The sequence below is a fragment of the Ambystoma mexicanum genome, chromosome 7q, assembly GCF_040938575.1.
Source record: "Ambystoma mexicanum isolate Mex_15411 chromosome 7q, UKY_AmexF1_1, whole genome shotgun sequence".
NCBI lineage: Eukaryota > Metazoa > Chordata > Amphibia > Caudata > Ambystomatidae > Ambystoma > Ambystoma mexicanum.
The window spans coordinates 802,343,013-802,357,829 of NC_090941.1; the positions used below are offsets into that span (position 1 = coordinate 802,343,013).

Below are 14,817 nucleotides of genomic sequence, written 5' to 3' on the forward strand. Positions count from 1 at the left end.
GAGCTGGGGCAATGGAAATTACTTTTGGGCTGAGGAAATGCGGCAGTGGTCAACAGGCAGCTCGAGATGGGAACGTTACAATGATGTGTTATTAAGACAAACACGAAAATACGGCAAAGGTAAATCAACACCATCAACATTTTGAAAAAACAACTAGAGCCCATAAACGCGGATGATGTCATTTAAAGCCTAACATCTCACTCGAAGTGGCAGGCTTTAACTTTAGATTTTTTGTAGAAAGTAATACATGTTGATTTTTTAGTATCGCTTTTTGTTATAAAGTATACAAAACAACGGCACAAGACGAACCAATCATTTGTAGCACTTCTACAAAATGTACTAAATATTAGCAGAGGTCTTCACAAGTCATGCTGTTACAAATACAGGCTGTTTTGTGCAGGAGTGCAGAGAGAATGATGGTGGCAGTGGGGGCAGCGTGCCTGGCAGAGACGATGTAAAGGATACGAGTATGAGCCCGCTCTTCGATGTGGGAGCATTCTGCTCTGTGGGCCAGGGGTGCAGCCCCGTCGTGCCCGGCATTCACACCCCGGCAGCGGCGCGCGGTGTACATGGAGGGTGGTCCTGGGGGATTCGGGTCACTAGCTGTCCCTGCTCGACGAGTTCATACCCTCTCCCGATATCAGCCTCCGCCGCTGTGTGCCTCTACGCACTCGAGAGGCGGTGACTAGTCACCTCTGCTTCTCCGGGTCGCACGGCAAGGATCCCTTCGCCATCTTGACAACGAGACGCCGCTACCCTGGCAACGGGAACCCTTGGCAACAAGAGAGCGGGCGGGGCATGTGTGCCAGCTCCTGTTACGCATGCGCACGCCTAGCCCCGTGCAGAGGCTGGCCGCGTGAAAGACAAAGCGTCATTCCTGAAAAACCTCGCCAAGGAAGGCAGGTCCACAGTTAAACGAGGTTTTCTGGTAGTCGTGGCAGCGGCTTGACTGCACAGGTTTTCCCTGAATAGCCAGAAACAACAGTGATGTCTTGCCTTCAAATGCTCGCTTCTTGGACCTGAGGAGACTCGCTCCCGATAGCTGCGTGGGTCGCGGAAGTCACGTTGGATGGGGCACTTGGGAACTGTTTGTGGAACACGCAGTGGAAAAACGAAACGTTGTTTAGCTTTGAGCGTGTATGACAAGACAGTATCCGTTTTGTGATTAATAGGCAATATAGATTTTTGAATGCTTCTGCCTTATTAAAATTGCGCATACACGTACGTTCTTTAAGTGAATATGTGAGTCAGTTTTGTGCACCACGGTTTAAATATAATACTGAAACCTTTTTTTTTGGTAACAAACGGGTGGATTATACACATTTTGAAGTATTTTGATTGCATTACGCGGTGAAGCGTAATACAGTATACATACGTGTGTAGTTACGTTCACATGTGAATGTTAGCATGTGCCACACACTTACATGGAATTCTTAACTTTAGCCTGTGTCCCATCTAGATGGAATTGTGAATGTTAGCATGTGCCACACACTTAGATGTAATTTATAACTTTAGCCTGTATCACATCTAGATAGAAATGTGAAAGTTAGCATGCGCCACACTTAAATGAAACTGGGAATGTCACCAAGTGTCACACTTAGATGGAATCGTGATCGCTAGCCTCCCTCACATTTGGATAGGATATTGAAGATTAGCAAGTATCGCGCTCGGATGGAATAGCGAGCGATAGCAAGCATCACACCTAGACATAATTGTAAGGACCGCAATGCCTATTAACCAATCCACTAACAATCTCACCCCTCTGCACACACCTCTCATACTCTAGCCAAACACAACCACAAGCCTACCACACAACAATCGCACAAACTTCACTACACTGCAACAACAAAGCAAACCACACATAGACTTGCACAACAGCACACAACGATTACCGACTGTAAAACACCCTAAGCCCAGCCAACGGACCCACCGGGCTGAGGCTGCCAACAGCACATCACTGCTCCCTTGCACTTTTCCAGCCTTTTCCCACTAACCCACCCACTTCTCTTTTTCAGAGCCGCCAGAGTGCCTGGGGACCACTCCGGTGGTGATAGTGCATGATACAAATATCCTTTAACATTAACATATATCAACCAGAAACACTTCAAATGTGTGTATTTTCCCCATCTGTCCGTGTTGAACTCTTCTCCCATTTCTAAGCACCGTAATTATAGTTGTTGTTAGCACCAAATGTTCTATCACTCAAGGATTTTACCTAGGAATGTCGAAGAACTGTTTAGTTCCGAATGGAATCCAAACTTCTACCATGCAGAATGCACATGCAGTAGGTGCTTAACATAGGGAACAATCTTAAAGGCATGCAGCAGGTTGTGACAACCTCCCTGAAAAGTGGCACCCTCTTACAACTTAACACATTCTGACCCATTCCATAACTATTGCGTTGGAAAAATAAGCCAGCATTGAGGCATTATTCAAAACCGGTACAGGTTTTGAACAACAAGTGCAGTGACAAACCAAGTGTAAGATAGAGACCGCATACAGTCCGCGACAGGAGTAGGCAGGTAAACGTGCATCTATGATGTCACTGAAAACCTTGGTATTTTGGTTTCAGAGGATGTCTCAACATCTTTAACATCAGCATCATTATTATTATTCATCTCTTTAGAGGCATTAATGTTATACGGTATTGCCAATTAGGGAGCACTGTGCATGGTAGTGTTTTGTCATTCCAAAATCAACACATTTATTCGAACTAACCTCCTTTTTTAATTTTGGATGTTATGTGTCTACTCAGAGTACAGTACAGCTAAGGAGAAATTGTATATGAGGAGGGACACAAACTGTGTAGGTGTTTGGTTATTTGTTAAGTCAGGGGCCAGACGCACAATTGGTTGAAAATCTATTTTCAGTATTACAGAACGTAACACACAGCAGGAGCCCTCCTCAAGAGGCAGGCTCCAACTGCTTTTTCATACAAAAGAAAACCTACACAAACATTCTGATTAGAATAAACACATCAATACATTCCAGTTAGAATCTGGTTACATCATAATGTTATTGAATTGCACTGTGTTAACTTAAAATAAGTCTGACACTTTTCTAAAGTTATAAGAAACTAAATCTCAACACATCTCCTTCCTTTAATCAGAAGCATTTAACCCAAGTAATAATCATTAAACTTAGTTGGTCTGTTCCTGACTCTGTTTGCTTTCAAACCACTATCAGTGTTAATATTGCGGTCACACTCAAAATTCACTACTTTATCTGCATTAGATCCAGGCACTAGAGCTTCTTCCTCATAAGACAAATTCTGGTCCCGCTCCTCACTTCCTTCACTAACAACCTTATTGCTTTTGGCAAGTCTAGACATTTCCCAACATTCACCACCCTCCATTATAACAACATTCCCCCTTATGGCTGCAATTCTCTTGGGACCAATACATTTACTAGTAATGCATTTAGGAGAGACTCTAGGATTTTTGATGTAAGCCCAGTCCCCAATAGACCAAATCATTCCTCCAATAGACTTTTTTGCATCAAAACGAATTTTGTACTCATTCTGAGTCTCCCTAACTAGATCCATGACTTTTTCTCTGTCAATATGTATACTCTTCGCTAGGTTCAGTCAACCCGGACACAGCCTTGTCCCAGGGTGTCTACCCTTGAGAGATGAAAAAGGTGAAATACCAGTAACAGAGTGTGGGGTTACACAGTAGCTCCAGACCATCTCCCTAAGGACCGTCTGCCACTTCAATCCCGATGCCATGGCCAACTGTAATCCACCCTTAAGAAACCTATTCATTCTTTCAACCAAGCCATTCGCTCTGGGTTGGTACAATGCTGTCCTGTAATGTTTGATACCATATCTATTAAAAAATTCCACCATTCTGTCCGAACAAAACTGGACCCCATTGTCTGAGATGAGCTCCGAGGGAAACCCCTCCCTGTAAAACACTTCCTCAAAGAAAGTGATCATTTGTGAAGTAGTTGCCTCCCTTATGGGTTTCCACTCAACCCATTTTGTGTGATAATCTACTAAGACAATGAGGTATTTGAAATCTTCACCTAATTCCTGAATGGGTCCCATCAAATCCACTGCTAACTTCCTCCAAGGCTCTGCTGGGACACTAACCGGCCTTAACGGGGTATCTCTGACAACTTTACTTTTATCACTCTTTTCACATTCCTTGCAATTCCTGACACGTCTCTCCACTTCACTATCTATCCCTGGCCACCAAAATGATTGCCTTATGTGTCTTTTGGTGCCCCCCATCCCCAGATGGCCCTGGTGGGCTATGTCCACTAGCTTGGATCTAATTTCATAGGGAGGTATAATCCTCATCCCCTTTCTGAGTTGAGACCCGTCCTCCGACAAATTCAATTCCTCCTTGACATTTTGAAACACATCAAACTTCCTCTCCACCAGATCCTTTCTGGGCCAACCTGCTTTGACCCAGACTTTTACTTGGCCCAATACCTCATCCAGATTGTCAGCAGACACCCATTCCTCTTTACTTATCGCATTGTGCACCATTTCACAAATACTAACCGTAGACTCCACATTAGCATTCTTGAAATCTCTGGCCTGAATAGGTAGTCTGGAAAGACAATCAGCAATTACATTTTCACCACCAGGAACATACACCATCCTGAAATCATATGCCAACTAATCAATCATCCACCGGGATATCCTGGGCGAACCTTTAGTCCAGTCGGCACTGCCCAACAACTGAACCAAAGGTTTGTGATCAGTTTTTACAGTGAACGATTGGCCCCATAGGAAAAATTTGAAATGGCCTCCTGCCCACGACACAGCTAAAGCTTCTCTCTCCACCACAGAGTAGTTGTTCTCCGCCCCCCTCAGTGGCCGGGAGGCAAAAGCTATGACATTTTCAATGCTCCCTTCATACTGAAAAAGGGCGGCCCCAAGCCCTAACATGCTCGCAACCACAGCAAGTACAGTTTTCCTTCCAGATACAAACCCACCCAAAGAAGGTGCTTCGACTATGCCCTCTTTAATTTTGTCAAAGGCTTTCTGGCATTCATCCGACCACACATATCTGGAACCTTTCTTCAATAAATCTCTCAAAGGAGATGAAATATTAGAGAACCCATCAACAAATTTGTGATAATATTCCGCCAACCCCATGAAAGATCGCAATTGTTCCTTATCAAGGGGTTGGGGAGCACTCACAATGCTATCCACCGAGGACTTTCTAGGAGAAATGCCATTGCAAGAAATCTTGTGCCCCAAATAATCTACTTCTGTCATGGCAATTCTGCATTTTTCTCTTTGTACAGTTAAAGCAGCATTCTTAAGTCTAATTAAAACAGATCTTAAAGCATTGTCATGTTCAACAATATTCTTGGCAAAAATAAGAATGTCATCCTGAAATACAGTTACATTGCTAAGGCCTTTAAGTACTGTTTCCATCACTCTTTGGAAGACAGATGCCGCTGAGGCCAAGCCAAAGGGCATACGTTTATACATAAAAACACCTTCCAGAGTAATAAATTCAGTTAACTGTTGACACTCCTCAGACAACGGGACCTGATGGTATGCAGAAGAAAGATCAATAATGGAAAATAGTTTAGGCTCTCCCAGTGTGGACAGAATTTCCGAAATATTCGGCAAGGGATGTCTTTCAACTACAATGTTCCTATTAAGACTGCGTAAGTCGACACACAACCTCATTTTGCCATTGGCTTTAGTAACAAGAACGATGGGGGACAACCATTCTGTAGCTACTACCGGTTCAATAACCCCTTTGACCATCAGACTGTCAAGTTCTTCTTTAAGTTGCACCTTCATCTTCAATGGCACTTGGCGAACCTTATGCACAACAGGTTGAGCATTATTTTTCAATCTAATGTGATGCTCAAAGTCTTTGAGTTTGCCAAGTCCCTCAGAAAACACTTCAGGAAATTCCTTCGTCCAGAAATCCCCCACTTCGGCAATTGAAACTGGAACAGATGCACTAGCTTGTACTACTATACCCAATTTCTTCTGTTCTTCCCAACCTAGTAAGGAAGCTCCCTTTTCCGCCACAAGGAATGTGGCTTGACAGTTTCTACCCTTGTAGCACACTCCTGCAGAGAATTGGCCGACGATATCTATATCAGAGTTTGCATATCCACATACTCTAATACTGGTGGGAAGAATAACGGCATCATCCTGTTTTAGGACATTTCTCAATGTGTCCCTGGATATGATAGACCATGGTGAACAAGAGTCCACCTTCATTGAGAGTTCAACACCATCAATCCAGAACGTGTCCACAGGGCCTTTAGTATTAGTGGACAATTCCGAAATCTGAAACACATGTTTAGGGGTCATCTCTTGTATGGCAGAAGTTTGATGAACATGGTATCCTGCCTTGATGTCACCCTCCTCATGATTCAACATTTTGGGTTCCACACAGTTGATTGATTTATTTTCGCAAACATTTGCAAAATGACCCTTGCTTTTACATCTGAAACAGTCTGCATACTTGGCAGGGCATGAGGGAAAATTCATTCCATGTCTGGAGCTGCCACAACGAGAACAAATGCCTTTTACATTCCAAACTCCTCTCCTTGTCGTAGAGGAATTACCCCTCCTCTTTTGATCCACCACACACACCGAGACCTGATCAGAATTTGATTTGTCAACCTTGAGTTCCTTGACGTACTCCGAGGTTTGTTCAATGCTTCTCGCCATTTCAATTGCCTCTTGAAGGACCATATCTTTTGCAAGTAGCTTCTCCTGAATTCTTGGATTATTTGTGCATCTGACCAGTTGGTCCCTGATGAGAGAATCTGCTAATTGCTCAAACTCACACGTATAACTTAATGATCTGAGACAAGCAACATATGATTCCACAGATTCTGATTTCTCTTGAACTCTCTGAAAGAACTTATGCCGCTCGAAACTGACATTCTTCTTTGGCTCAAAGTGGTCCCGAAGTTGTTTAAGGGCAAATGAGTATTCATCCATATCACCAGCTCCAAGGTCTCGATTTCTAGGAAGTCCATCATAAATTCTGCGCCCTTCAGTGCCGAGATTATGAAGAAGGAGAGCTTTCTTCTGTGCAGCGGGAAATCTGTCCCCACCCATGGCCACCAAATAGTTCTCAAATACATCTTTCCACCGATCCCATGGGATGACAGGACGGCCCGGATCGCTGACAAAAGGAAGAGGAGGTGGAATAGAGGTCATGTTTTGTCCTGGAGACAGAAACACTCTATGCACACAATAGAATCCGGAGGCTGGATGTGTGTGGTTGGCTGTGGAGCCACAAACAATTGAAGTCAAGAGAAGTGAAATGACCAGTGCGAACAACGAACAGTACTTTTTCCACTTTCACTTTTACAAATCCCTTTGGACTGCTTTCAAAACTGCTTGTATTCCCTTTGTTTTAGCAGTGACATGCAGAATTGGGGATATCAGTATTATGCAGGTGCTTAAAAACAAACTTTTAATTGGTTAAGCGTGTTCCCCTTTAAATAAGATTTGAGTTCTTCCGTGGATGACAATGGGCTTTGGCGAAATTCCAGACACGTGCAGAGAGTCACAAGGGAGATCCGGAGTAGACAATGCCCTTATCCCAGCCAATGGCAGCACTCCGCTGGGCGTGACGCAACAATGAGGGCTGGCGAGTTGACACTCAGTGAGGTGGGCTTGTTGAATGGTCAGCGCACGTAGCGAACTCTCTTTGTGGCTCACGCCGAGGTGTGCGCCGCACAAGCGCGAGCCTCCGTGAGCGAGAAGGCCTCGAGCCAGGCCGCGGTGGGCCGTTGCAGTGACCCACCAAATACCACCCAAATGCAGCAAACATGACCCGCGGGCACAGTACTCACGCGGACACTCCGCCGGATCAGCCGCTCCCTCCGCCTGCCTCTCGCCTGCTGTGTCGGAGGAGGGAGGCGTCGGAACACTTGGATCAGCAATGCGGGAACAAACGAGGGCGAACCAAACACGAGCGGGTCCTCAGGGTGCCCTAGCCTCGTCGCCAATGTTAAGTCAGGGGCCAGACGCACAATTGGTTGAAGATTTATTTTCAGTATTACAGAACGTAACACACAGCAGGTGCCCTCCTCAAGAGGCAGGCTCCAACTGCTTTTTCATACAAAAGAAAACCTACACAAACATTCTGATTAGAATAAACACATCAATACATTCCAGTTAGAATCTGGTTACATCATAATGTTATTGAATTGCACTGTGTTAACTTAAAATAAGTCTGACACTTTTCTAAAGTTATAAGAAACTAAATCTCAACATTATTTATTATTTATTCATTTATTTTGGTTAATATAAACCTTTACAAAATGAATAGTACATTATATCATACATAGACAAATGAAATAAGACACGTATGGTAATACAAATACTTATACGCCAATATACATAAGACAAATACAGTTCCTCAGCACAATTATTATACAATTCATATATCTATTGACAAATTATTTGTTACAAAATCATCAAATATGAATACCAGAAACTTTGTATCACGTGTCTAAAATAAATTTTATACCACAGATATAATTCTCACTACTACCAAATTTAGTGTGACTGATTTACTCTGGCGACTATCCCACCATAAATGATTTAAACAGACCCGCTCTGGGTTCACCACACATTTTGTGAAGTAATTAATTCGCTGCCATCTGAGGGCTTGGCAATCGATCAACAAATGTAATAGTGTTTCCTTAGAATCTACTACATAGCAAAAACGACAGATCGTCATAGCATCTCTCACACCCCCTCTTACAGATAGGATCTCTCTTGTCAGCAGACCATTCACTTGAAAGCGCATAAAATTTTGACACATTTTCTTGTGGGGGAAGCGTTTTAGATAAGGTTCGGCTAAACCCAATAATTATTGAGAGGGGATACTATGTGAATAAAGCTGCAAGCCCATAACTGCATCATTAGTGAGGGCCCAATCATTATGTTTTAGCATCCTTTTAACTTTATCTGGAGAATGCAAGAGGGTTTTCAATGCTACCCCCAACTTCTTCAGCAATGGTGAACATTCTTCATGCAGCTTAAACACAAAACCCTCCTATGACACACCATCCCTACCCCTTTACTCAATAACATGTTCTTTGTTTATTTACCCACTGTAGGATTATTTAGCGTGTTTTTTTAATGCAGCGCCACTGCATGGGTTTAATATATTGCTATAATGCGGTACAGCAAGCTATGTGTTGCCAATGCAACATGGACATGTCAATGAAGACAGGCTACTCAGTAAAAAACATATCCATTTTTTTTCACATTCAAAATGCAAATGCACACCATTTTTTTTTCCACCTGAAATGCCTCTGTTACAGGAGACACATTTGAGGATTAATGAACTAATATAATTAACAGTATTAACATGATCCTAACTTCTTAATAATATAATGTGTTCTCAGTGCAAAATGAGGCAGGCTGAAAGTCATTTTAAACGTGCACTTGGATTCATTTTTTTTTCTCTCTGTTCACTGTGTTAGCTGGATGCAAAATCTGCATGCCAGGAAATGAGTAGATACAGTTTCTAAACTGTATAAGTCAAGCCATTGTTTAAAAAAGGAGGGTATGACATGATAGAATTTTATTGGGTGCACGTCACCCTAGGGGCTGTAACAAAGGTTTCCTGAAGAATCTTGGGGAGAGAGAAAGGCAGTGGACATTTTTACACAGCTTGGGTGAGAAGCCTGAGGGGAGTTGCTGTGGGGCTGCCTGATTGAGGGGCGTCGTTCCAGTGTACTGCTGACTTTCACAGGCTGGAGATTCCAGTCAATTTGGCACTGGTTTGAGGACCAAAGAGTGTAGATTGGAACTGCATGTCCTCGCCGGGTGTTACAAAGGGAAGCCCCGAGCCATTTAAAGAAGGAGACCTGTCCAGAGAGTTCGCGTGCTGATCTGCTACAATTTTGCTGGTAATTATCTTACACAAAGCGAGAATGCGGTGTGTGAATGAAAGCTATTTCAGTCAGGCAGCGTAGCGATAGCTGCGTTCTAATGTTGCTATTCAGAAATGCAAGTCAACTGATGCACTGTTCTTTTTATTGTTGCGAAGAATCTAATGAAATACCATGTATTTTGCAATTGCTTCTCTTATGTTTATTCTAGAAAAGACTGCCTCGCAAAACTGGTAATGTATGATTTTGAAATGAAATTGATGTAAATCACAATCCGTGTAAAGGGTTCTATTTGCTTCTGTTTTTCTCTGGTACAGTTAGCCCATATCACCTGATAAAAGAGGAGGTTATTAGGTAATATATGTCAAGCATCCCATGTGGAAAAATGTATGTTATGAGTAATTATAAATAGCTGTGTGCGTGGTTCCACTCAGTGTATGTGTGTGTGACTTCTGAGTGGAACACAATCTGATAGTCTGTTGGACGTTCATGAGTCAACAGAGAAAGAGGCCTCTGGACATAGTTTCACTAATGTAAATAAATTAGTGATTATACCACATGTTATTGTGAATACATTATGAAAGCATAGCTCACTGGTGTAGATAAATCAGTGATAACAGCCATAAGTGGCACTCCTTATAAAAATGTGGTGTTCTTGAATAATGTAGAAGCCTGAGGCCTCTAGAGATCACAAGAACAGTCTAAACAAAAGAAAGGGGTTTTGTATGTTGGGGCCACAAATAAAACAAAGAAATTATGCTCATCACTATACCACAACGAAATGCATACCAACTAAATGTATCTGTGTACTGAAATAATGCATATCCACTATATTGCTATAATACCAAACCCTATCTGAATGCAAGGAGTGATTATTGCTGAATTACTTTATTTTTGGCGGTAAGAAAATACAGCTAGGTCCCAAATCTACACAAAATACCCTTCACCACCATTGACTGCCCATTTCCATGCTACTCCCTATTGCCATTCCCAGCCATTTACCGCCCTCCCTGCCCAAAACACATCCTCGTGGGATCTCTTTGAACTAACTTTTTCAAGCCTTACCATAAAATATTCTTCTCAAAACATTCTTCTCAAAGTGCCCATCAGTGTTTTTTCAAAACAGTCTTCTGAGAGTCAAAGGAAACATTCAATTAAATATTTTATTGGCTCAAAAGATGGGCCATGATCAAAAATATATATACAAAAATATTTATTAAGAAAGTTCCTTTGCAAACTTTTGAGCAAATGATGCTCAAAGTCACACATTTCAAGCACTAGGAGGCATCAATTTTGTGAAATGGACCAGCCTCCTGTGCTTGTGTTAATCTCTGCCCTAATGATGCAAAAGCCATACAGCTGTAATAAACAAAAGCTACCAGCAGGTGGCTTTTGCTTCATTATTGCGGGAGATCAGAGATTAACACAAGCTGCTGCTGGTAAGTGCTTTAAATGTAATTCTTTTTTCAAAGCACTGCAAAATAAATGCTGCGCTTTTCTTTCTAACTTAGAAAGGAAACCGCACAATTTATAATGTTGTATTTATGTTTGCTGTGGCTTGAGCATTAAGTCTCCTAGACCTCCCCAGGGGATCCCAGGAGACTCAAAGCTGAAGCCACAGCAAACTGCTGCAGTTTTCTTTCTACGTTTCCCGGGCTCCTCCGATGCCGGAATGCATATGTTTGTTCATGCATTCCCGTGAGCTTGGGAAGGGAATGAGAGAGGCATTTTTTAGAAATACATAATGACTAATCACAAATTTAATCTCGACCAAGTTTTTGGAAGACATGTCATTGTCATAGTTTTTTGTATACCTGATGAGTATGAGAATAATAAAGGGGAGTTACAGTTCTTTCCTTTTTTACTCCACCTATGGGGGATTTAACCCATGACTTCGATATTTTGGCAACCACAGCAGAATATTCATGGACACAATCTAAGGGTAAGAGATACAATGAGACCGGTTCAGAACTGAATTAGCTTTACAGTGAATGAACATTTCCAGTTTTCTGACAAGCAACTTTTCAGCTGAGATTCTTTTAAGAGGGTCTCTATTCTCCACGGTTCTGAGTCACAGAAAGGGATGAAACAGACCTCTCGCTTCTGTGAGCGTACATTTCTACCTATAAGGAGAAAGTCTGATATTTTTATGGGTGTAATTCACCCCTCTTACCACAACACACTAGTATCAAATATTACAAAACTTTATTACAATTCATTATATTTCATAAAACAATCATAAAAAATGATCATAGTACATAAGACCATTATGTTTAAAAACCACACAAGTTTTAACACCATAAGTGAGTAATGTTTGCAAATATTCCGTAAGGATCTTACACTGTGTGTACATCTCACACTCTGATTCCTATGCCACACTACTAATGGCCTATTCCCTATCAATGTAATACAAACTACCCAACTTGTACAAGTTTCTGTCCTTGAACCACAACAATGTCGGACATTCTTCAGGGGACAAATTGTCTTGTGTCGTAATCTAGAACATTCTTCTTGTCCTAGGGGAGAACCCTGTTGATCAAGAAATAATGGACACCCTATTAGTAACTTATAATCGAGTATCAATCTCTACATGTGAAACATGTACAACATGAACCCTCATCCCTAAAAGGGTGCAGGGTATGTCTAAAAATACGTACCTCTGTTCCCAGTAGTAAATCTTGGGCTTTTTCTGTACAGTGTTGTAGATCCCCAATTTCTTCAGGAATTCTTACATATCCTTTCTCACCCCTGTCTAAAAATAGTGTGCAATATAAGCAAAAATTAATAAGGGATATTGCTGCAAACTCCCGCAATCATCCACTTGCTAGGCTAATCAATACATACATAGGTGCTAGATCTTACCTATTTAGATGTAGCATTATGTTGGAAAATTGTGCGACCTATCAGTTCCAAAGGCTCCTTTGTACTTTATCCCATATCCGGGTCAGTGAAAACAATTCTCTACTCCCCCTCATGGGTCACCTGTCTGTAAAAAATGGATAGAACCATATTAAAGTATCTCTCCTCTCAACAGAGACAACTAACTAAGTCTACAAAATTCTCTACATAGACCCTCTGCTCACTTACATATTGGTGTTGTCTCGTTCAATCTCACAGCCAGCCACAACAAACGAGCTGCCTCTGTATCCCTAGAGGATCCAAAAACTCTGCGGATTTCGCGGGTCAAAAAACGTACCTAAAACGTGACGCAGAGACGTCATCACGCGTCATGTAATCCCATGTAATTCTGGGAAATGTAGGCGCCATGGTCAAAACTTCCCCCAACGCCAAAGAAACAGACAATTATGTTGCCCACACGGTGGCCGTAATACCCAATGAAAATCACGTCATAATGACTCGCCTGCAAATTACCCTTAAGAAATAAAAAAGTGGACCAAAACGCCACTAAACTGGTGTTCAACAAGGTAAGGGGACATCTATGATGTAATTCGGAGAGCAGAGATACACAGCTTATAGTCCTAACTTCAAGTTGCATTTTAAGGTATGTTACTTGCCACATAGTCCTAATGTGGTACATAAATCTATCCACATAGGAAGAAACAGTACCAACATATACGTGTTCATACGCTGCGGGCCACAAATGGTTGCATTTACATTACATGTGTTACATGAATAGTAAAGCCAGAGTAATGGATAGTACTATATATCAGGTCTCCATTCAGCATGATTTTGTGACACAACCACATTGCATGACATGATGGGTGAAAACAGTAACTCTGTATTACATGCTGTAAGACATACTGGAACCCCGAATTAAGCATTTTTGGAAAACAGTGTCACGGGATGAGCTCTGCATAAAACTGTCCATAGGCATAATTTTGTGTCACAGTAACTTTGTATTACATGATGCGAGAAACACTGCGCCCCCCAATTCAAGCCTTGTGCCATTCGACACCTTCATTCATCCCTTTGATGTAACTTTTAGACAAAAAAATAAGTTTCTGTTCTAGAAGTAATAATTTTCTATTGATAGCCATCTGGGATTGCCCCTTCACCTGTTTCAAAATGCACCACTGAAAATCGTTGCATGAATGTTTCATTTCAATGAAATGTTTTACCATGGGAGCCTGTTCTACCTTATTTCTAATGCAGCTCTTATGTTCTATCATTCTGATTCTACATTTTCTGTTCGTTTTGCCAATATACAGGCGTTTGCAAGGACATATAATCAAATAGATCACATTATTCGTATTGCAATTGGTATGTTCATTGATATTCCACAGTCTATCCAACCCCAAATCTACATTCACTGTTTTGCTTGTTTGAGAACACATAGAGCAATTACCGCAAGGAAAATGTCCAACCACTGGAGGAATACCCCACAAAGTGGTTTGTTGCATAGGCCTCTTTTTAGCATTCACATCATTTCTCATTATCAAATTTCGTATGGTAGTACTCTTTTTGAAAGCTACAATAGGTTTTCCTATTTCCTTGGTCATGATTCTTTTCCAATTCCTTGTCACAATGCCTTTGATTTTATATGACAAATTACTAAACGTATTGACAAATACTAGAGGTGTCTCCTTTGTACTGCTTTCTCTTTGAATTTGCTGGTCAAGAAGAGACTCGCGATTATTGTTAAAAGCCCTCTTCGCTGCTTTTTTCACCAAGGGGGCAGGATAGCCCCGATGTATCAACTTGGTAATCAAATTGTTTGCTCCAGTTACATATGAATCATTGGTGCTGCTATTCTTTTTTAACCGCAAAAATTGGCCAAACGGAAGATTATTCTTCACATGTTGGGCGTGATGACTCTTAAAATGTAATAATGCGTTCTTGTCAGTTGCTTTAGTGTAAGGTCGGACTAAAAGTAACCCATTCTGATGGTAAATGCATATATCTAAATAATTCACTTCTTTGTTGCTTACATTGCTAGTGAATTTCAACATGTGAAGAATAATCTTCCGTTTGGCCAATTTTTGCGGTTAAAAAAGAATAGCA

General features: G+C 41.6%; 1 protein-coding gene across 1 annotated transcript in view; it reads right to left on the reverse strand.

Moving 5' to 3' along the window:
* CEP126 (centrosomal protein 126) overlaps positions 1 to 746 on the reverse strand; it is a 543,909-nt gene extending 543,163 nt beyond the window's left edge. The window contains exon 1 of the mRNA XM_069639092.1: positions 466 to 746. Within this exon, the coding sequence (XP_069495193.1) occupies positions 466 to 497 (32 nt within the window). The 5' untranslated portion in view covers positions 498 to 746. The remainder of the gene's footprint in view (positions 1 to 465) is intronic.
* Positions 747 to 14,817: the final 14,071 nt, after the last annotated feature.